Source organism: Eubalaena glacialis, chromosome 4 (assembly GCF_028564815.1).
Source record: "Eubalaena glacialis isolate mEubGla1 chromosome 4, mEubGla1.1.hap2.+ XY, whole genome shotgun sequence".
NCBI classification, from domain to species: Eukaryota; Metazoa; Chordata; class Mammalia; order Artiodactyla; family Balaenidae; genus Eubalaena; species Eubalaena glacialis.
This window is the reverse complement of record NC_083719.1, coordinates 53,068,595-53,093,701: the sequence shown is the minus strand read 5'-3', so window position 1 is coordinate 53,093,701 and position 25,107 is coordinate 53,068,595. Positions and strand designations below refer to the sequence as shown.

General features: G+C 43.1%; 1 protein-coding gene across 3 annotated transcripts in view; it reads right to left on the bottom strand.

Annotated features, from left to right (window-relative positions):
- The window catches only part of MAST4 (microtubule associated serine/threonine kinase family member 4), a 563,146-nt gene extending 539,742 nt beyond the window's left edge, over positions 1 to 23,404 (bottom strand). For all 3 annotated transcript variants that reach the window (XM_061189315.1, XM_061189320.1, XM_061189316.1), the window contains exon 1: positions 22,733 to 23,404. In XM_061189315.1, coding sequence (XP_061045298.1) covers positions 22,733 to 23,089 — 357 coding nt within the window. In that variant the 5' untranslated portion in view covers positions 23,090 to 23,404. The remainder of the gene's footprint in view (positions 1 to 22,732) is intronic.
- Positions 23,405 to 25,107: the final 1,703 nt, after the last annotated feature.

Here is a 25,107-nt window from a genome sequence, read left to right as displayed (position 1 = left end):
TGTGGCGAGGGGAGAAGACATCCAAACGCGATGAGGACAGTGCAGGCCCCTGGCTGACACCCAGGGCCAGAAGCCACTCGTGCTGGGCGGGCAAAGGGGAGGGATGAAGGGAGCTCTCAGTGCCTTCTTCGGATCTGTCCAGATCACCACATTTTTTTTAGTAAAAATCACACAGAAGGGCAGGACGAAGCTTTTAAGTATATGGGGTTGTAGCATTTCATCCAGGCATTTTCAGGAACCCACGTTTGGATCATGGGTACAGCAGGTGTGAAACCTCAATTCACAAAGTTAGATGTACCAAACAAAAAAACCCACCCTTCTCGTGGAGTCCAATTAATTCTGATTCCAAGGCCCACGGTAAGAAACTGATCCCTCAGAGTTGTTCCTGTGATGTGACACCAAGGGAAGCCTACCATGCTTGCTGCTCATGGTCAGCCAGCACCCAAGGGCCCCAGAAGTCCAGCACGTCTGTGCTACCATGCCCACAGGTGCCCCAGAATCTTTGCCAAGGCAGGAAGCTCAGGCGTCTAAGTTCTAGCCTTCCCAGGCCCACCCAGGGGCCAGTGCCCACCCCCCTTACTTCATGCTGCCACGAGAGGATCATGAATCCCAACCCCTGTATCCCAGGGCCAACCAACCCTGACCCCCCTCCCCAGTCCAGGCAATCTGCTTTCTCTCTCCCTGCCCTCACAGGGACACCACACCTCCAGCCCGGGACACACAGTGTTCTCTATTTCTTAGGTGTAGACTGAGAAGAACCTGTTCTTCAAACTGCTTCCATTTTCTGCCAGGCAAGTATCCCCGAGGCAATGAATTACCGCCGTTCCAGTTTCTACTTAAAATGTCAGAGAAGAGAAAAAGCAAAGAGCAAGACACAGATTTAAAAGCTTAAAAAAAAAAAAAGATTTCTCTGCCATGTGTGTTCCCCTCAAACAGAGCATCACAAAGGACACCGTGTCTTTAGCTGCGGATATGCACATCCCCAGTAGAAGCACCACCACACCTCCCACCAGGACGGGTCCCCAGTGCTCTCCCTATCTGTAGACCATGAGGTTCCCCTCTCCCCAAACCACTGTCTCAGCAGCCCCTTCATGCTGGGAGGTGCGCAAGGTACCATGTCTTTTTGGCACAAAAGACAGCTCAAAGAACAGGAGGAACTCACTCTCCAAAGAATGGGAAAGTTGGGGTCCCTTGAATGGTCTTCCATTCTGCAACATGGAAAACCTCCAAGGAGATGTTTCAAAGCTTAAGATTGGGATCTCACTGCCCTCCTCAAGACGGAAAGAAATCTAGAGACCCCAAATGCCTTTCAATAAGGGTAAACCAACTCCCTGACTTCACAGGCCAGACGACTCAAGGCTTACAGGAATAGCTGCTACCCTCTCAATCATTTCATGCATTAACCAGTTCTGCAAGTTCTGGGTGAAGAGTGAATATTTAGTTTTCAGAGTTAAGATTAATAGCATAGTTGTAAGTGTAAATTTCAAAAAAAAAAAAAAAAATCCAGAGTACAAACTGTGGTTAGAATAAAAATAACTGGGACAGAGAATCTTTGAACAAGTCATGGAACTAGCCGGGCACACACATGGGGCTCACAGACGGCTTTCTTCGTTATTTTTCCCGAGGGAAGAGTGAAGGTAAGATGTGCTGGGCCAGGGAAGAGGGGGTAGGGCTAAAAGTCGGTTCACTTGGGAGCTTAATGTTAATTCTAAGAGCAGAACTGCCCTAACTGCCCACCTTGGCTTGGTCACTGTAAGTAACACCATCTCCTCTGAGTTTTCCCCACTCCCGCTATAAACTCATTCTCTCCAGACCCCCAGCTGCCTTGCTTTGTAGTTTTGTACCGCTTTTGCCAGCAGTCCCATATCACACATGTCCCCCACCAGGAGCCCATGACTGGTAATCACTAACTCTTAGGTGAAGGAACTCTCCCCATGCCTGCAGATCCTGAAGGAGACAGACACAGTCCCAAGGGTTTTTCAGAAAGTCGGTTTTATCCTCAGTAGGCTCACTTCCCTCCCCACCTGCAAGTACTGGGAACCAGCTACCCTGACAGGTTTGAGGCCTGGAGAGAGTACCTTTTATAAAAATCACAGGCGCTGCCTCGTAAGACCAGTTGGTCTGCGGATGCTGAGGATATCAAGCAAGTCCACATGGCTCAGAGGTCTCGGAAAGCTGCCGGGGCAGGGGCTGCCATGGCCACAGGGCAAGTCCTCCTCTGTGTAGGCAGCTCTGCTCTGATGAAGCCATGGTTCCTGCCAAAGACCCAGAGGGTGAGAGCTTCTCCTTCGATTTTTCCAAGCACACTTGAGGAGAAGGGGAAGACTGAAAGAGTGTTTGAAATTCCAGCTGGGCCAAAAAAAATCATTGCTCAAAACTTGACAGATTTCATCTCACGAGTAACCAAAAGATACCCCAAAGCAAGAAAAGCAAGTGCTATCTTCAAGAGATAGCACCAATAACGGCTTACCTGGTAAATTCTCACCAATCATGCTTTCTCCCTCAACTCTGCCCACACAACAAACAAGTTTGTTAAAACAGTTATTTAAAAAAGTATTAGGTGAAAATATTGCTTAGTTATGTAGGGAAATATTAAGCTTAAAAAAAGTACTCTTGATTAGAAAGTTATGAAGCCATAAATAAGCTGGTATTAGAGAAAAATACTACAATCCTAGTCATATATTTTTACTAGTAATTTTAAATTACGCAGAGAGTAAACCATAAACAAATGGAAAAAAGTCAACTGCCAATTACTATTCCTTCTAAATACTACTACTTTTAAAGAGAAAAAAAGACTTTCCTACGACTACAACGTATCTAATGAACATACCTGATGGGGCAAAACATTTAATCTAGTACAAGCGCTTTTGCTTTCCAATGCTTACATCTTCAAGGAACTAGGAAAACCCACTCCCAGATAAATCCCATCAGGTTGAGGATTCTGCAGTGGGTTCCCTCCTCACTCCCACCTTCAGCCTGAATCACATTTTCACTTGTTGAAATGTGCACTGTGCACATCCAGGTCAACTCACTCTGTGTGCACTGGGTCTCCTAACCCGACTGTCTGTTGCTTTAGGCGCTGACCAGATTTCTTAGTGCTTTTACATCTCCCGTGCCTCCTACCGCCAACTCCTACAGATCTTCATGAGCAGCAAGGCTCAATAAATACCTCTTGATTCGACCAAGAAAAACGTGCACTTTCACACCAGCTCTACCCCACAGCAGGAAGGGTTCGTGGCAGCCTGTGTACCAGGGAGGAGTCTTGCACCTCACTTCCAACAAGGGCATCTTCACCAGCACTTACTGTTGCAAAAGCATGCTGACATAACACCGTTACTTTCTAGGACCTACGTCCACCCATCCAGTCCTCTAACATGTCCTCCTTCTCTGCCCTTCACAAGTGCAGGCCAACAGGCAAGGGGAAGAAAGAGAGACACTGCAAAAAAAAAAGAGAGAGACCCAAGAAGAAGTGGACTTGGCTCAGCTCCCTTGCCACCCTGGACTTTAATAATACCAGATATATAGCTCCACTGCAAGTTCAGATTTAAAGGAGCCCCCCCACACAAAACCTACTGTATTCAAAACCTAGTTTTCTAGAATATCCTAAGTGAGCAGCAGTTTTAACCACACCAAACTGAAAGCTACCCCCCTCCAAAAGTCAAATGAGTGTGATTGCCCAAGACTTTTTGATAATGCTGTAAAAGTCATCCATCCATATTGCAAGTTTAGAAACAAAATTTTGAACAACCATGAAACTTAACTTTAAAAAAAACTCTACCTTAATGGCAATTTCATTACATAATTTGCCACTTTTCATTCAAGCCCACAGAGAAAGCAGCAGCAGTAATTAAATTTACATCCTTAGATGTCCTTAAGTGTCAAAATAAATTTCTAAAAACTGCAGGTAATGGGATCCGAACAATTTCACAACAGTGCCCATCTGATTACAGGTTTCTGAGGAGTACAGAGTACCCGTGATGCTTCTCAGCAGGGCTTCCATCTAGCATCATGAAATCACTTGGTAAACCTATATTTATCATTTTTCAAAAATCTGTGTTTTACTTTCCTTTTAATTACCACAAATGATCTCTAAAGGGACATTTAGAGAGGCTCCGATGAAATCATCCTTGTTGCTGGAACATAGCTATAAACTATTTGGATGGGGCCTTCACCATCTCTTTTAAAAAAAATTGCACTAATTCCACAACTCAGCCTTAACCCTCCCATGAGGGGAGGGGAGAGAGATAGGGGATAGAGAACAAAGAAAAACAGCAGCTCACAGCACAGTGAAAAAAAACCATCCTCCAGATGCAGCCACCTTTCCTCAACTCTGGATTCAGGTTCAGGAAAAAAGGTCTTAAAAATACACATTTAAGTATAAAGTCCCAATGGAACAAGGATATGTGGCAATTATTTACAGCCTCATCTACAGGATCTATCACTCCTCTCATCTGAGTTAAACTAAAAGAACAAGCATGGGAGAACTTAACATCTGCTAGTGAGAAAGAGACAGACTATGCAAATTAAAACATCATTTGTTCTGCAAAGACATGTTATTATACAAAGAAACATTGTTTTGGAGAATTAACCCCTAGTTACTTCTCTTAATAGTACTTGGTTTATTTAAAAGGCGCTCTGATGGGTTTTCAAAGGTAACCACCTTCCACCATTTTTTTAAATTGAGATATAATTGTATTAGTCTCAGTTGTACATGATTAATATTTGTACATATTAGAAAATGATCACCACAGTTAAGTCTAGTTAACTAGTTATCCGTCATCATAGTCACTAATTTTTTTCTTGTGATGAAAACTTGAGACCTACTCTTATCAACTTTCAAATATGCAATAGAGTATTATTAACTATAGTCACCAGGCTGTATATTACATCCCCAGAACTTATTTTATAACTGGAAGTTTGTACCTTTTGACCCCCTTCACCCATTTTGCCCATAGCCCCGCACCCCTGCTGCCACTGGCAACCATCAATCTATTCTGTCTACGAGTTTGGTTTTTTTTTTAAGATTACACATATAAGTGAGATCATAAAGTATTTGTCCTTCTCTGACTTATTTAACCTAGCATAATGCCCTAGGGATCCATCCATGTTGTCACAAATGGCAGTATTTCATTTCTTATGGCTGATTAACATTCCATTATGTATCTACAGAACACACACACTCCACATCTTCATCCATTCATCCATCGATGGACATTTGTTTCCATATCTTGGCTATTGTAAAATGCTGCAATGAACATGGGTGTGCATATATGAGTTAGTGTTTTCGTTTTCTTTGGATAAATACCCAGAAGTGGAATTGCTGGATCATATAGTAGTTCTATTTTTTGAAGACCCTCCTACTGTTTTCCATAGTGGCTGCACCAATTTACATTCCCACCAACAGTGCACAAGGGTTCATTTTTCTCCACATCTTTGCCCATACTTGCTGTGTTTCTGATAACAGCCATTCTAACAGGTGTAAGGTGGTATCTCCTACCTTCTACCTTAAATTCTGAGTCTTTGCAGGTTTCCTCCATTAGAACTGAACTGAACAGTGCCAGGAGACAATGTTTGGGGTTAAAATAATTTGCCCCAATATGTGAAGGCGTCTTGGGCACCCATGTAGTTGCCCTAAAGACAAAGAAAGGTCATTGCCACACCTCCAGAGGATACCCAGAGCTACCATGTGGATGGAGTGGAGGCTCCCCCAGCTCACCTGTTCACTAACTCAGAACACCTGGGAGGGCAGGGCCCTGCTCATTCAGGTGTTCAGATGTTGAGAACAGCCAAGGTTTACTTGTGTCACAGTCATCCACCTCAAGAAGACGTTATACTGCCCCTCAGTACCCCAAAAAGAACTTCATGTTAGAGACAGAAAGCTAGAGGTGACACTGCTCCAGCTGGCAGGAACAGATACAGATAAGAAGGCCTGGGCTCAGGTACCTGCTCTGGCCAAGGTATACTTATCTCTCTAGATAAAACAGGATGCTAAGCAGCCTTTGACCTTTCAAATCCAAAATTCTACTTCCTTCACCATTTCTAGCATTATTATCCCATTTCTCGGACTTTACATTCCATTCTAGGGGTCAATCAGTCTTTTGTAGGCTGACCTGGAAACCAAATCACCATTTAAAATGTCTCTATGGGACTTCACACTCTGCAAACAACTGACTTTCAAACGAACTTATAAAACAATCCCAAAAGCTTAGGCTAACAGCTTAGGCTGGAGCTGCCAGCCTCTGGTTTAAAAAAAAAAAAAAAAAATATCACCACACTGGTAAAAAGTAATTTCTCCTGATAGATTCTGATTTAACTTTGCAAACAAACTTTAGTCCACTACAAGGGCTGGGTGGCTAAGATCCAGAACAGTACAGGAGGGCCCTGGCTGCCTAGGGTAGCAGAGATCATACACATCTTTTAAATGAAAGAATGATTTTTAAAAATCAAAAGGTTTCTGGTCTAGAACATGGGAATGACAGACTTGTGACAGGACATGTGGCCCAGAGTAATTCCAGGCAGCAAGCAAATTCCAAACCCAAGTTGCTCTTTGGAGGCTATTGTGAATAATAAGCAAATTCTGCTACTGATCTAAGGATCTGCAGATGCTCTCAGGGAAAAAGATCCCACTCTGCAGTCAGTCTCTGAGAGCTAGCACCAAAAAACCATCTTTTATCATTTCACCTACAACAGTAATTTCTGGTGCACACAACAGTGTACTACTGAATCAAGAAAAATGCAAAAGTGACCTTGTTATCCAGAGTTCAACTCCTTTGCAGGTTTGGGAGGTAAGAGCACACTCAACGTGTATTCATGATGACTGACAGAAACATACCAAATAATTTTAAAAGATGAACAAAAGCAGAACATATATGCAAACTCTATTTCTTCTGTACGTTTAAGCATGTGCCTATTCACAAACTGAAATTCATCAAAAGACAAATGCGAATGACAGTTCTGTAACAAATTATATACTGATGACAACTTTAAATTTTTAAATCAAGGTTTCTATAGTAAGAGGAAACAAAAAACTGGTGCTGGAAAGGACCGCCTTTCATCACACAGGAAGACCGTGGAGGCTAATTCCTTGCCCAGCAAGGAGCCAAGGCACAGTTCAACTCCCAACGCCTACATCACCACTTATCCAGCCCTGACAAGGTTGCCAGAATTCCTGACATTTCCATTGACAGCAGTTTATCCTGAGCACTAATGAATACAGCCCAGGATCACTGTTAAAATTTTAAGGATAGTTGTCAATATTTCATCAGCAATTAAAATAATTCCTTTAAACATGTGGCCAAAAATGGCTTAGAGCTACAAGTGTGATGGTAGTGAACAACTTAACAGAATACGGTTTCCCAACGCTAACAGAAAAATAAGAATTGGTTTATAGTCAAAACTTCATTTGTAGAAACCCACTCAGACCATTAAACCTATGATCCTGGGTTTAGGCCACCAGTTAAATCTTCCCCCTGACCTTAAAAGTTCTGCAGATACTTAACTCAAACTCTTAATGCCAAATGGACAGGACATATAGTGGATAATAATAAGTATTGCCCCAAATTGCCATTGAGGCATATTTGTGTCAAGACACCATTCTGAGTGTTTTACATGCATTTACTCAACTTTTACAAAAGTCTTTTTAAGCTTAATTGGTAATTCAATTGGCCCACACTACCATACTGTGGCTAAGTGACCCTCTCAACATTATACAATCTAGTGGGGTGGAGGAGAGAGAAACTATTAACTATACTACAAAAAGAAGTGTGTACAAAATGAGAATGAGAGAACAGTTGAAATAGTATCAGGAAATCCTGTGCAAACTGGTAAGTACTGTACAAATTTTAACAATATATACAAGATCTGGCATAACCCAGGAACAAAGATAATGCAGCAGAACCCTCAGAAAAAAAGTACTTTGCTAACTTCAACGTTAAAGTTAAAGAAATAAAGACTATCTATTTGTTAATAGCACATGCAATTTTATACTTCTTATGCACTTTTCCATCTTCAATAGTTTTCGAAGGTGATTGATACCCAAAGTGAGAGCCCTAAAGCATTACAATACGTCCAATAATTAAAAAAAAAAAAAAAAAAGCTAGCTTGTTCAGCACAAAATAAGGCAGGAAAACCACACCTCGAAATTATAAGAAAAAAAGGTCAACAACAAAGTGAGAACAAAAGAGCTTTCAAGTTAATTTTCAGCAAATCATAAAACTGAGTAACCAAAAAAAAGTCTCTCCCCCAAACATTCTGTTTAACGAAGGTTTTACTACTCTTCCAACCAAAGTGATTTGTGATGTTCTTTTTAAAATTCTGATGACCAAGCTATATATAAAAAGGGGATGAAAGAAACAGGAATGATTTAGAACACAGAATGACAGGCAACCTAACACACAGAAAGTGATGACTCAGAAATAATTTTTTAAAAATTTAAAACAGTATGATTGTAGCAGGTTACACAACTGTCACATTGCTACTCTATCAGTCTAACTCTTCCCAACAGGTCTTATTCTATAATTTTAAAACCGTTGCCCTCAGCTTTTTCCAGGTAGAAATGTTTTAATTTCAAAAGCAGAAGTCTTGAAAAGTCAAAGTGATATTGACATTATAATAAAGAAAACCAAGAGACTTCACAGTGAGAATGCCCATGTTATCTCTTGTCCTCCTAAGAGACGCTGCATCAGGGCTAGGACCCACCATCACCACGGATTAAAGCGAGTCCTGAAAGGTCTCAGAGGCACATCTTGGACCATCCTCCTCTTCCCGAACAACAGTGAACTGCGGTAGCTTATTAGGGAAACAGTGACTATAGAACAAAAAAACAAGAAATCCCAAAGAAATAAAGTGGTACATGAAGTAAAATTTACAAAGGTAAGATTTCAACAACACATAAAGTACCAAAATGTAGGGGAAAAAGAAGATAGTCTTTCCTTACTTGACAAGCAGTTTTTCTCTCGTTCTCCTTCGCTCTCTCGTGCTCACACATGCTCGCTCAGTGTTTAAACTAAGGCTACACTGGCTTAACCTGGCGATTCAACTTACTAGTCTCATAAGAGCCACAAGAACAGGAAGGTCAGCATTTTCTTGGGTCTTTCTGATTTGTACTCTACTCATTTGAGATGAGTATGAAGTTCTCCTTAAGTAAAACTTTCTGATGGTCCTTTCTCTCCAAACAAATATTTGGGACTGCCCTTTTCTCTGGAGCAACTCTCCCCATCTCTTCTTGGCTGCATCTAAGTGAGTAGCCTCAGAGCTGCCCTGGGCTGATGATGATTTCAATTAAGCCTCAGGTGCTTTCAATTAAGCACTCCAGCTAAAACTAAGGGAGTGACAAAGCAAATTCTGTGAGTTTGAGTGTATAGGAGCTAGACACATTCCTATGGAATCAATTTATTCATAAAGAACCTCTTTGTGAAAATAATCACTTAACCTTTATACACAAAATGGATTTCATCACAACTGCATTCTATATCAATACCTTAATGCAGTTTACCTAGCAATGATTGCCCTAAGAAGCAATTTTAAATTTGTAATTTCTGAGAATATAAGTCTCAAGGACAGTGTACAGGGACATAACATTTTAACCACCAATTTTAACCCAATTTTACTTTACTTCCCTACCACTGGTGAGGCGCTGGGACCCTTCCTGCATTGCAGAAGGTACATCCATCTCTGCATAAAGAAATGCCAGTTATGACACACATTAATACCAGAACCCCAAGATATGATGATATTATTTTTAAAACAAACTTGGAAAGGCACAAAATCATCAACCAGGAGGGAACTACATACCTAACTTCTCAGCTTATTCAAAAAGTAGCTGACCAAGTTCTAAGGCAGAGGCCAAAAGACACGCACCTGATGTGAGTTTGTGACTGTATATTCAGCTACCCACACTAAACTGGGTGCACCTGTGAGCTTGTTGGCCACTGAAAACACCTCAAAAATACAAAGTCAAGAAAGTTAAAATTAAATTTTCGTTTTCCACACCATAGCCTATGAAATTAGTTAAGAAAAGAAAGCCAATTTGTCAGTATTTCCATCCTCCCCTCCACCTCCACCTCCCCCTGCCCCCAATATCAATACAAAGCATTTGGACTGAAAGGTTCAGTGGAAGTAAGCACCATAATCAAAAATATATGGACTGTGTCTAAGAGGAGAATTGATGGGCTAGCAAAAGAGTACAGGCCTAGGGTACAAATATATAAGCTGTCTCACAGACACATGTGCCTAGTTATGAATTCAAATCATTAAATAAGCAGTGAATGCTTTTCATTAAGAGAAGTTGGAGAAGTAACCAGAAATTTCACACAAGTTCTATACATTTAAATGTGACTTGAATGTTTGTGTACCGCTGACCACGGTCCTGAACTGACATTTCACATTTAGGGGTTTTCTCTCCTAAGCCTGGAAACACACATGACTACTGTCCAACCCTTTCCAGGAATTCTGAACCAGGTGAGAGAGAAGGACAAAGACAGGGAAAGACACAAGTGCACACAAGCTGCTGGAGAAAGAGACTTCTGCTTAATCATATTTGATCTTATGCTCTACCCCAAAATAATAGGACCAGATAAGAAACCGGACTAAATATCAGAGACATAAAAGGACACAATCATCCTTGAACTAAATGATGCAAAGCTGTGTAAATGTCAACCTAAACAGGTACATAGGGCACAGCACCAGGCTGGTGGAAGGGAAAACGACCTGCAGTCACTGCATCAGCATTTACCTGAGTTATATCAAAAACACTCCTAGGTTTTTGCAATTTTGCCTTAAAAAATTGAAATGTTTACATTGCCCCAAAGGGACAAAACAGACTTTTTGTTGGACAATTCACATACATGAGTTCTTGCATTTTTAATAGTTCTATCACATGTCTAACAGATTTCCCCTCTGTGAAGTAGGGGTGGCCTCTGGACCACCTGCCTCCCCACCCGATGCTTATAGGAACCAAAGTTGGCTTCCAGAAAATCATCTGATTTCCTTGTTACTCCCTTCTCAGCCCCCAAATCATCATGAAGTACCTGGTCATGTCACCAGCCTCACCACAGGGCTGACATTCTGCCTTCTTACTAAATCCCTGGGCACAGGTAGTAATTTGCATGTTCACAGAGTCTTTTAGGATATCATTTAATACATGATCACTGAGAGCAGGTTCCATGAGCAAAAGAGAGATCGTGTCTTACAAGAGTTAATGAACCATAAGGCTTCGCTATTAGTACATCGTAAGAAATGCTGTGTCCATGAATTTAAAAGTGATCGCTATGTTACATATCTACCTACTCATGAATGAAAGGGCCTCCCAGAACCACCAGCAAACCATGCCGGTAGCATAATCCATCAGGGAAGGGATGTCTAGGCTTCCGATTATTCCTGGCTATGGAGCTGATATTCTGCATAAACCAGCTTTTCCATACTCAGTCATAGTAGCAAACACCATCATGGAATGCATACTACATGCCAGGAATCATGCTGGGTCCTCAATATAAAACACCTCATTAATTCTCATAACGACCCTCTGCAATAAATACGGGCATGTCCATTTTACATATAAGGAAACAGTCTCAGTATTAATAACCTTTCCAAAGGCACACGGCCTATAAGTGGCTGAACTGGGGTCATTGGTCTGTACCCTTAGGCAATACAGACCCTGACCCCAGAGTAGGGAACACTGGCTGCTGGTCTGAAGGGATGGAGGAGGGAAGCACAAGTCCTTTCCAGGCAACACTACAGAATGTGCGACCGTGTTTTAACATGGCCTGGGGTGTCTTCCATCTGAAAAGGACAATTATCTCTTCTTAGATATACACGCGCATGCGTACCTGTATGCACACACACACACACACACACACACACACACACACACATACCCACGGCGCTCAGTTTTCTCTAACACCAGGTTATGGACCCTTCTCACCGTGAGAACTTTTCTACCAGGATTCTTCCCGCAGTTTACCATCTTCACAGCCCGCACTCTAATGTGCTTCCACACCCTTCCTTTCAGGGGCAAAATGAAAAACAGCTGGACTCATACACTGTATCCACTAAGTCTGAGGGAACAGAGAGTCAGCCTTTGTCACTGGCTCCGAAACACTGGTGAAATATAAACACTTGACATTTCCTAGAATACCTCAGACCCGGGGTGGAAAGGGTAAAAGCCTCAGCTCTTCCCTGACTCTGACCCTACCTTCTCTAGGAACATCCAAGCAAATAAGCCAGACTCTCGTAATGCGTGTTAGCTCACAAACACCACACTTCCCGCCGCCAGAGGATCTCACACCGCCTCCAGGCAATTTCTCCTCCTTTCACCTCAGGTCAACATCCCCGGCAACTGACTGTGGACATGAGCATTCGCAAGGCCCTCTTCTCTGTCTCCATTCATCATTAAAGGTTTTCCTTCAAGAAAATACTAGGCTTAAGGCAACGTTGCAGTGAAAAGCAGCATTAATAGCCACATGAAAGTGTTCTCTCGATCCTGTTCCATTTCGTGGATGCCTGAGCCGCCAGGAATGACCCCCCGTTCCGCCGACACACCGCATATTAAGATGGCTTCTTCTCAGGTCATCAGCTCCCCGATAACCTGGAACATTTCAAAGAGCTACACTTGCAGTGCCCAAAAGGTGGGCTCCAGGCTGCCTGGCTTCCCGAAACGCCAATCTGATAGAGTCACTACCTTGCTTCAAATCTTCAGTGGCTCCCGGTACCTTAGAATAAAGTCCAAAAGGTGTGCATGACCCAGCCACTGATTCTCTCTCCAGTGTCCCCTGAGGCCATGCCCTTCACGGCTCCACACACGTGACCCAGAGTCCTCAGGCCCCAGAGCCACATGCTCTCTCTGCTACCTGCATTACTCTTGTCCCTCCCCTTCTCCCAATAACTCCTCAGTGAGGCAGTTCCCACCTCCCAGGGGAGATGAGGTGCACACTCCCTCACAGCCTGTTCCCCATCTACCACGTTGGAAGCCAACTAATGAAAACTCATGTGGCTAGGGACTATCTCCCCCACTACACTAGAAGCTTTGTGAGGTCAAAACTATCTCTATCTTGTCCACCCTCGTGTTTTCAGTGCCCAAGGTGATACTTCCCAAGAGTTAATATAATTGGCTGACTGACATTCTAAACCTGTGGCTCTTATTGGAGCAGGGAGTCAAAAGCAGACTCAATAATAAACATGCCAGTATTTACACACTACTCCTCTTTCCAAATTATGTAGCTGCTATGATTCATAAAACACCAATTCAGTGAAACGTTTTACTGAATTCATGGTTGCTCTTTGTTATTTATTCTCTTCACCAGTGAAGACTAGACATTCATCTACACATCTATGCATGACATTAAGAGCAGTCTTCAAACTCACATCATTAACAGAACAGTTAAAAGACATCCCCACAAAGAACTACAATCCTGCAGCATGTGGAATGAAAACCACATTCACAGAAACATAGACAAGATAAAAAGGGAGAGGGCTATGCACCAGATGAAGGAACAAGATAAAACCCCAGAAAAACAACTAAATGAAGTGGAGATCGACAACCTTCCAGAAAAAGAATTCAGAATAATGATAGTGAAGATGATCCAGGACCTCGGAAAAAGAATGGAGGCAAAGATCGAGAAGATGCAAGAAATGTTTAACAAAGACCTAGAAAAATTAAAGAACAAACAAACAGAGATGAACAATACAATAATTGAAATGAAAACTACACTAGAAGGAATCAACAGCAGAATAACTGAGGCAGAAGAACGGATAAGTGACCGAGAAGACAGAATGGTGGAATTCACTGCTGCAGAACAAAATAAAGAAAAAAGAATGAAAAGAAATGAAGACAGCCTAAGAGACCTCTGGGATAACATTAAACACAACAACATTCGCATTATAGGGGTCCCAGAAGAAGAAGAGAGAGAGAAAGGACCAGAGAAAATATTTGAAGAGATTATAGTCGAAAACTTCCCTAACATGGGAAAGGAAATAGCCACCCAAGTCCAGGAAGCGCAGAAGAGTCCCATACAGGATAAACTCAAGGAGAAACACACCGAGACACACAGTAATCAAACTGGCAAAAATTAAAGACAAAGAAAAATTACTGAAAGCAGCAAGGGAAAAACAACAAATAACATACAAGGGAACACCCATAAGGTTAACAGCTAATTTCTCAGCATAAACTCTACAAGCCAGAAGGGAGTGGCATGATATACTTAAACTGATGACAGGGAAGAACCTACAACCAAGATTACTCTACCCGGTAAGGATCTCATTCAGATTCGATGGAGAAATCAAAAGCTTTACAGACAAGCAAAAGCTAAGAGAATTGAGCACCACCAAACCAGCTCTACAACAAATGCTTAAGGAACTTCTCTAAGTGGGAAACACAAGAGAAGAAAAGGACCTACAAAAACAAACCCAAAACAATTAATAAAATGGTCATAGGAACATACATATCGATAATTACCTTAAACGTGAATGGATTAAATGCTCCAACCAAAAGACACAGGCTCACTGAATGGATACAAAAACAAGACCCATATATATGCTGTCTGCAAGAGACCCACTTCAGACCTAGGGACACATACAGACTGAACGTGAGGGGATGGAAAAAGATATTCCATGCAAATGGAAATCAAAAGAAAGGTGGAGTAGCTATACTCATATCAGATAAAATAGACTTTAAAATAAAGAATGTTACAAGAAACAAGGAAGGACACTACGTAATGATCAAGGGATCAATCCAAGAAGAAAATATAACAATTATAAATATATATGCACCCAACACAGAAGCACCTCAATACATAAGGCAACTGCTAACAGCTATAAAAGAGGAAATCAACAGTAACACAATAATAGTGGGGGACTTTAACACCTCACTTACACCAATGGACAGATCATCCAAACAGAAAATTAATAAGGAAACACAGGCTTTAAATGACACAATAGACCAGATAGATTTAATTGATATTTATAGGACATTCCATCCAAAAACAGCAGATTACACTTTCTTCTCAAGTGCGCACAGAACGTTCTCCAGGATAGATCACATCTTGGGTCACAAATCAAGCCTCAGAAAATTTAAGAAAATTGAAATCATATCAAGCATCCTTTCTGACTACAACGTTATGAGATTAGAAATCAATTACAGGGAAAAAAACGTAAAAACCACAAACACATGGAGGCTAAACAATACACTACTAAATAACCAAGAGATCACTGAAGAAATCAATGAGGAAATCAAAAAAATCCTAGAGACAATTGACAATGAAAACACGACAATCCGAAACCTATGGGATGCAGCAAAAGCAGTTCTAAGAGGGAAGTTTATAGCTATACAAGCCTACCTCAAGAAACAAGAAAAATCTCAAATAAACAATCTAACCTTACACCTAAAGGAACTAGAGGAAGAAGAACAAACAAAACCCAAAGTTAGCAGAAGGAAGGAAATCATAAAGATCAGAGCAGAAATAAATAAAATAGAAACAAAGAAAACAATAGCAAAGATCAATAAAACTAAAAGCTGGTTCTTTGAGAAGATAAACAAAATTGATAAACCATTAGCGAGACTCACCAAGAAGAAAAGGGAGAGGACTCAAATCAACAAAATTAGAAATGAAAAAGGAGAAGTTACAACAGACACTGCAGAAATACAAAGCATCCTAAGAGACTACTACAAGCAACTCTATGCCAATAAAATGGACAACCTGGAAGACATGGACAAATTCTTAGAAAGGTATAACCTTCCAAGACTGAACCAGGAAGAAATAGAAAATATGAACAGACCAATCACAAGTAATGAAATTGAAACTGTGATTTAAAATCTTCCAACAAACAAAAGTCCAGGACCATATGGCTTCACAGGTGAATTCTAACAAACATTTAGAGAAGAGCTAACACCCATCCTTCTCAAACTATTCCAAAAAATTGCAGAGGAAGGAACACTCCCAAATTCATTCTATGAGGCCACCACCACCCTGATACCAAAATCAGACAAAGATACTACAAAAAAAGAAAATTACAGACCAATATCACTGATGAATATAGATGCAAAAATCCTCAACCAAATACTAGCAAACAGAATCCAACAACACATTAAAAGGATCATACACCATGATCAAGTGGGATTTATCCCAGGGATGCAAGGATTCTTCAATATACGCAAATCAATCAATGTGATACACCGTATTAACAAATTGAAGAATAAAAACCATAGGATCATCTCAATAGATGCAGAAAAAGCTTTTGACAAAATTCAACACCCATTTATGATAAAAACTCTCCAGAAAGTGGGCATAGAGGGAACCTACCTCAACATAATAAAGGCCATATACGACAAACCCACAGCAAACATCATTCTCAATGGTGAAAAACTGAAAGCATTTCGTCTAAGATGAGGAACAAGACAAGGATGTCCACTCTCACCACTATTATTCAACATAGTTTTGGAAGTCCTAGCCATGGCAATCAGAGAAGAAAAAGAAATAAAAGGAATACAAATTGGAAAAGAAGAAGTAAAACTGTCACTGTTTGCAGATGACATGATACTATACATAGAGAATCCTAAAGATGTCACCAGAAAACTACTAGAGCTAATCAATGAATTTGGTAAAGTTGCAGGATACAAAATTAATGCACAGAAATCTCTTGCATTCCTAAACACTAAGGATGAAAAATCTGAAAGAGAAATTAAGGAAACACTCCCATTTACCAATGCAACAAAAAGAATAAAATACTTAGGAATAAACCTCCCTAGGGAGACAAAAGACCTGTATGCAGAAAGCTATAAGACACTGATGAAAGAAATTAAAGATGACACCAACAGATGGAGAGGTATACCATGTTCTTGGATTGGAAGAATCGTTATTGTGAAAATGACTATACTACCCAAAGCAATCTACAGATTCAATGCAATCCCTCTCAAATTACCAATGGCATTTTTTACAGAACTAGAACAAAAAATCTTAAAATTTGTATGGAGACACAAAAGACCCTGAATAGCCAAAGCAGTTTTGAGGGAAAAAAGCGGAGCTGGAGGAATCAGGCTCCCTGACTTCAGACTATACTACAAAGCTACAGTAATCAAGACAATATGGTACTGGCACAAAAACAGAAACATAGATCAATGGAACAAGAAAGAAAGCCCAGAGGTAAACCCACACACCTATGGTGAATTAATCTATGACAAAGGAGGCAAAGATATACAATGGAGAAAAGACAGCCTCTTCAATAACTGGTGCTGGGAAAACTGGACAGCTACATGTAAAAGAATGAAATTAGAATACTCCCTAACACCATACACAAAAATAAACTCAAAGTGGATTAGAGACCTAAATGTAAGACCGGACACTATAAAACTCCTAGAGGAAAACATAGGAAGAACACTCTATGACATAAATCACAGCAAGATCTTTTTTGATCCACCTCCTAGAGTAATGGAAATAAAAACAAAAATAAACAAATGGGACCTAATGAAACTTCAAAGCTTTTGCACAGCAAAGGAAACCATAAACAAGACGAAAAGACAACCCTCAGAATGGGAGAAAATATTTGCAAACGAATCAACGGACAAAGGATTAATCTCCAAAATATATAAACAGCTCATGCAGCTCAATATTAAAAAAATAAACAACCCAATCCAAAAATGGGCAGAAGACCTAAATAGACATTTCTCCAAAGAAGACATACAGATGGCCAAGAAGCACATGAAAAGCTGCTCAACGTCACTAATTATTAGAGAAATGCAAATCAAAACCACAGTGAGGTATCACCTCACACCAGTTAGAATAGGCATCATCAGAAAATCTACAAACAACAAATGCTGGAGAGGGTGCGGAGAAAAGGGAACCCTCTTGCACTGTTGGTGGGAATGTAAATTGATACAGCCACTATGGAGAACAGTATGGAGGTTCCTTAAAAAACTAAAAATAGTATTACCATATGATCCAGCAATCCCACTACTGGGCATATACCCAGAGAAAACCATAATTCAAAAAGACACATGGGCTTCCCTGGTGGCGCAGTGGTTGAGAATCTGCCTGCCAATGCAGGGGACACAGGTTCGAGCCCTGGTCTGGGAAGATCCCACATGCCGCGGAGCAACTGGGCCTGTGAGCCACAACTGCTGAGCCTGTGCGTCTGGAGCCTGTGCTCTGCAACGGGAGAGGCCGCAACAGTGAGAGGCCCGCGCACCGCAATGAAGAGTGGCCCCCACTTGCCGCAACTGGAGAAAGCCCTCGCACAGAAACGAAGACCCAACACAGCCAAAAAATAAATAATAAATAAATAATAAATAATAAATTAAAAAATAAAATAAAATGGTCATTTGAAAAAAAAAAAAAAAAAAGACACATGCACCCCAATGTTCACTGCAGCACTATTTACAATAGCCAGGTCATGGAAGCAACCTAAATACCCATCGACAGACAAATGGATAAAGAAGATGTGGTACATATATACAATGGAATATTACTCAGCCATAAAAAGGAACGAAATTGGGTCATTTGTTGAGACGTGGATGGATCTAGAGACTGTCATACAGAGTGAAGTAAGTCAGAAAGAGAAAAACAAATATCGTATATTAACACATGTATGTGGAACCTAGAAAAATGGTACAGATGAACCAGTTTGCAGGGCAGAAATAGAGACACAGATGTAGAGAACAAACGTATGGACACCAAGGAGGGAAAACTGCGGGGGGGTTGGGGGGGTGGTGTGATGAATTGGGCGATTGGTACTGACATGTATATACTGATGTGTATAAAATGAATGACTAATAAGAACCTGCTGTATAAAAAAATAAATAAAATAAAATTCAAAAATTCAAAAAAAAAAAAGACATCCCCTAATTGTGCCTATTGTTAATAAGGGAAATTGTTTCCCACCTCATGCCAGTAAAGTAAATCCTTTAGGGTAGCAAAGTATAAATTAGACGCTTTATATTGAGTTGAAAGTCCTTTTAGCTACTAAGCCTTTTTTCTGCCATTCTAAGAATCCCTGAAAGTTTCAAGTTCTAACACACACAGTGAAAAGCAGAGTAAATATGCAAGTCCTGCACAGGCATTGTGAGTGGATCCTCACTGATTTGACTTTCTTCAAAATCTACGTGGAAAAACTGCTCTTAATATTTTCACTGTGATCCAGGAGGCTTTTTTGATAAGAGATCTAGAGGTTTAAGCATAATTCACAACAGACAAAACAATACACACATGGTCACCCTTCAGTCAAATGTGCAACTGTTTTCAAAGATGTATTTTTCCTCTTTCATTCAACATATATGCACTGAGCCCCTACTAATATATTAGAAGCACTGTGCTAAACACACAAAGACAAAATTCCTTTGCCCTTATGAGTTCATCGACACACAGCAAAGGGCACTGAGTACTTTATGAGAGTTGTCAGAAGGTGCTTTGAGAAGGGACAGGGCAGAGCGCCTAAGAGCAAATCTCAGAAATGTTAGAGGGACACTCCTCCAACCCAGATCATCATGACTATCCGAAACACAGTCCATTACCCTCAACTTGCAGAGACCCCCAAATCCACAGGCTTGAGGAATCAGGGGTTAAGTGAGATGCACTTTATTTAAACAAAAAACCATGCACTGTCTCTCTCGTGTGTTTGATTATTAAGTACATAAAAACTACAATCATTGCCATGGTAAACTATTGTTTCTAAGACACCAAAAGCTTAAAGGGCTGATTTAAGTCTATGAGCCTTTGTAAGTTTACACAAATATTGACAGTAAGATAAAATATGAAATAGGTCAAATACTGTTGACATTAATAGTATATGCAAGCAGCTTCAACAAGGGTGCCCAAAAAATTAGCACTGCAATAATACACTAGGAAATTGAATTTTTCTGCTTTTTAAAAATTGATGCAATAACTTACTGAAAAAAGAAAAAAACTGGAAGACAATGAGTCTCCCAAGCCAGACCTAACAATTTTTAAATCTAAATGAACCTCCTTCCATTTTATGGGTTTCCCTTAAGCCTTTTAAGGCTTTCTACTCGGTGCCTTGCTACCGTATAACTAACACTACCCTAACAGTGCCTTGCCATAATGCAACCTGATCCAGATAAAAAACTGTTTCCCAGCTAATACTAATAAAGTGGTAATAAACGTATAGACAAGGCCTCAGGTTCTCTGAAAGTAGGGAGCAGATTAATTATGCATAAATAAAATAAGCCAGCCCAAACTTGTACCTCCTTTCACAACATTTTTAATCACAAATGAACTTGAAAAATTAATATTTACTTAGCACTCAATGCTAAATGTTAGATACTATACTAGGATTAAACTAGGTGGCATGTATAAAATGCCTAATGACCCTATTGCTATTATTCCCATTTAAGAGGGGAAAAATCAGGCCTTACATCAGCTGAGTGGTCCACATCTCACATCCAGTTAAGGTGGCAGAGGCGGGAATCAAACCCAGGTCTTTCCACCAAACTGAGAGTGTATAACCCAGTGTTCCTCACTGAACCTGCTAGAATGGTATTTATAGTGGTGCCCGTTTTCTGAGGAGAGGAGGGAGAGCGTTCACTAGGTTCTCAAAGAGACCCAAAACACCCTCTTAAAGGTTAAGAACCCCTGCACCATACTGGCACCAGTGTAAGAGCCAGAAAATGTGCACTGGACTTCAACCCCTCTCACCAAGACTATAACTTCTCTACTCCACAGTTTTAGCTTCTCTTTAAAATTCTCAGAGCAAGTCAAGATTTCCACTCCTGGACAATTTCCAGCATCCACTGCCACAGGTTTAGTTACACAATAAATTGCAATACTGTATCACTTTACATCCAATTCTGAGATTTCACAAATACTGACCAATGTTATTTAGTCATTCCACTTTCCAAAATGTGTTTCAATCAACCATTCCTCACTGCAGTGCCTGTGAAATAAGCTATCGTTATATCCACTTCCAAGAAAATAAAACACTGTCACCCTGAGGCCAGGCCAATAAATCAGCTACAGGATTGGGATTAAAAGTGAGAAGTTCCTGACTTCCCCCACCTGGGATCTGCAAGACCATGTTATGTATCATGAAGTACCCTCCTAGCTATGCAGAAAACATAGGGCAACTAACTCTACCACCTTCTCTACCGATGGCAACACTATATTAGAATCTAGTGGTAAATCATTAAGTTGGGTCATACCCCCTACTGCCCAGTGACCAGTGTGCTCATCTCGGAAAGTACGCCAGCACATGCCTGGCATCTTTCAAAGGGAGATGCAACCACTGAGAACACTGATTTAGTCTGGGGGTTTGGTCAGGTAACTCTGTGGTGGGTGTGATGCTCAGCTTAACTCCTGGCACCCTGTCCCTAGGATCAACCTGCACTTTGGATCCATCCTAAATTCCTGATCAGAAAAGGGGAGTGTTCGTGTTAAAATAAACTTTACCTTGAAGTTCACTGGTCATACCCCTCATTTTACAGATTATTAAACTGACCTCAGAGGAATCAGCTCATCCAAGATCTCACAATTCAGAAGCAGAGACAGTTCTAGAAAGCAAATCTCCAGGCACCTGTCCAGGATCCTCGTGTTCCTCCGGGCACTGGGGAATGGGTTCTGTTTACTGCCAGAGGCTTGGCCCACCACTAGGGTTTGCTCCATCTCTGCCAGTCTAGGACTTGACTCGCCTCACTTTGTGCCAGATCCAGTCTGTGCCTCCAGGCTGGGGTCCCAGGGGGCTACTGTCAGAGCACTGGCCTCAGCTTGCATCTTCTGACGGACAGAGACAATTACTTACTAAAACTAACCCCATCAGAGAGGAAGAAAATACCACTCTGGCACTGAGGAATTAACTTCACAAGGAGGCTCTGTTAGGGTGATGTTTTATTTATGGCCTTGCCTGATCAAGATGACTTCCCCTCAAGAAACGTCCAAAGCAAACAATCAAAGACACCAAGAACCTTATGCTTCCTTAACTATCCTCCAAAGGCAGAAAAAAGCCAGAGAAAACAGGCGAGAGGACACCAAGTCATAGTTTCAATGTGTCAGGACGCGACCCACAAGTTTCGCACGAATATTCTTCCAAGAAACCAGGATGGACGCAGTCCCCCGAAGAAGGGGGCACGTTCCCCATTCAGTCTGGCGACCAGCACGCATCTGGACACCCCGGAACAAGTCCAAATGAGAGATACAGAAGCGCAGGTCTGCGCCGCCGGCCGAGGGCCGGAGGACCGACACCGCGGGACCAGCCAAAACCACCCACGGGGGATCCCGGGGCCAATGCAACCGAAACTCCGCCGCGCAACTTCGCGGGTACCGCTGCCAGCCGTCCCCCACCTCCAACACACCCACTCTCCTCTCACACCCGTCCCTTCACCACACTCCCTCCTCTGCCCAAGCGCTACGGTGGGAAGCAACGCCCACTTCGGAGAACGAGGTCTCAGTTGTGGGGACAAGCCAGGCGTCCAGCTCACGTCCATTCACAGACCCAGAGGAGTAAATCCTGACCGACGGAGTTTGCTGCTTTGACACTGGAGAAGCACACTATCAGGCAGCACATGTACACGCACGCACACGCACGCACACACACACACAGGTAACAGCCATGGGGAAACCGGTGACCCACAGGGAAGCTCCTGTCATTACCCAGGGCTCGGGGCACAGCATCTGGGGTCCCTCCCCCTCTCCAGGCCCCAGCGCGCGCTGTCCACCACCCGCGTGCGGGATGGAGAGCTGGGGTCGCCTGCCAGCCTGGACCAGAGGGGCGGAAGTGGGGGGGGGGAAGACGGGCCCACCTCCTCATCCTGCTCTTCCTGGGACGCGCTGCTGCCCCGGAGCGCGGGGGGCGCGGCTCCTCCGGGCAGCGGTGGCGGCGGCGGCAGCGCGGGGACTCCACGCTCGGGCACCAAGCGCGCGGGAGCCCACGCGGCGGGCGGCCGAGCGCCGCCCGGCGGCGGCGGCGGCGGCGGCGGTTGCTCGCGAGAGAAGCTGGGCTCCCCTTCCTCCGACAGAGTTTCTGAGCCCGATGAGGACTCGGCCGAGGAAGCTCCCGGCGAGGACGCGGCAGCCGCCGCAGGGGCGGGAGTCCGGGCACCGTGGCCGCTGCAGCCGCGGAGCACTGGCTCCAGCACCTCCGAAACTTTCTCCGCCATTTCCCTCTCGGGCCCAAAGTGCGGCCCGAGGGCCGGCGAGGGCGCGGCACGCACTCAGCGCCTCCGGGGAAAGCCTCGAACTGCTGGGCTCCTGCTCGCTCTCGCTGCCGCTCCCGGGCTGCAGAGAGCCCCGCCGGCAACTACATGGCCGCGGCCGGGCCGCCGGAGCCTGCAGCCAAGTTAGCAGCCGCCCGGGCCCAGCGGCCGACTGGGGCTCCCGCGCGCGGGGACATGCCAGCGCGGGTCCGCGCTCTGCGCTCCACAACCCTCCCGCGCAGCGCCCAAGCCGCCGGGACTGCGGCTTCTCCAGCAAAACCTACCCCTCCGGGACCGAGCGGGGCCGGCGAAAGAGACGGGCAGCCGGGGGAACCAATGGCAGAGCAGGCACGCCGGTGGGCGGAGGCTACGGCGCCCCAGGCGCACCTGCGTCAGGTAGGGGAGGCGGGGCCGAGGCGCCGGCTGCAGGGTCGGGGTCCGGGGGACCGGAACTAGGCACCTGTACTGGGAGGGTGGGAATGGAGCCCGGAATCGGAGCCTAAGCCCGGTACTCTGAATTTAGCCAAGGAGTGGCTGGCGGTCCTGGGAACGCCAGGGGGAGACGGCCGAGAGGGCAGTGAGACCTTGGACAAGAACTGGACTTCGTTTCCAAAAAGTGGAATCCAGGAAACTGACCAGAAGGAGAAGTAGCTGGGCTTTGAGGGTAAAAGGAAACACACACACACAGTTACACACTTGCACGCACCCACCAGCGTGCTGGAGGAGAAAGGGGAAAACTTCATGGTACAGTGAGTGCATCCAAACCGAGCTGATCTCCGATCCCGGATTCTCCACTTAACCTCCCTGGGCTTCAGTGTTCTCAACTGGAAATGGAGACAGTCATATCTGTCTTGTCTCCCTATGAGCAGAATTAGAACAAATATATTTAAAGCTTCAGCAGACTGCCTGGCTTAGACACATGGAGAGTTTTCAAAAGACTATTTTCTGTCTTTATTTCTGTTTGTAAATTAAAAAGTCAAAGACGTGTACCTTTTGAAAGGGAGGAAAATGACAAATTATGCCCCTGTATTTAATTAGGACCAAGAATATGCCCAGCACTGTGCCAGATACTAGACAAAACTGAATTAGAGAGGGCTGCTGACCCACCATTGCCTGTCTTTCCACATCAGCTAAGCAGAGGATGAAAAGAGATCAATCACATTTCCACTTCACTTTCTCCTAGCCCTGGCTTGTAAACCAACAACCTGCAACAAGATGCAGGACTGGTTGCTTCATTTTCCTTACCTCTAAAAACTAGGAGAAAGAACTTTCACCAAGGGCACCAATAGAATCAACTTAAGGCCCTCTCTGGGTGGCCTTCAGGGTGATGGGGTGACTTGAATATCTCAGAAGCCAGCAGTCAGCTCAGCGGTGGGAAATAAATGATTCCTCACTTGCTTTCAGCTCCAGTCCTACTGTGAGCTCTGGCACTGCGACCTGGGATCGAAATTCAACCAGATTCAATTCCACAGACTTTGACTGAGATGTGTGCCTGGTGCTTGCAGGGGATACAAAGATGAATAAGTCAGGTCTCCTGCCCTGGAGGAGCCTATGGTCAAGAAAGAGATTGATGCTGCATAATATAGTTCCATTATTAATTTTCAAAAGCTATGGTAGTGCTACACTAACAATGTGCCATAGGAGAAGAGGAAAGAGTCATAGGAAAACAATTAGGTCCTCAAGCTCAGGAGTCCTCAAGAATCTTAGATTTCTCCTTGTCAGAACAGCCTTGCCAAAGGTCCTTAAGAAGTAGAGGACTCGAGTTGAAAGCCCCTTCAGCTAATGAGCCCTTTTATGCTATCACCATATCTACATATAAGTGATACATCATACAAAGTGCTTCATCATATTGGACAGAAAGCTTTGTCCTGATCAGTTTCCCTCCCCAAGATGAGGGGGAAGGAAATATAATGTGACCCCATTGCCATAGACAGCCATACTGTAAAACAGCTCTGGCTGTCAGGCTTCCATTGTGACGCTTC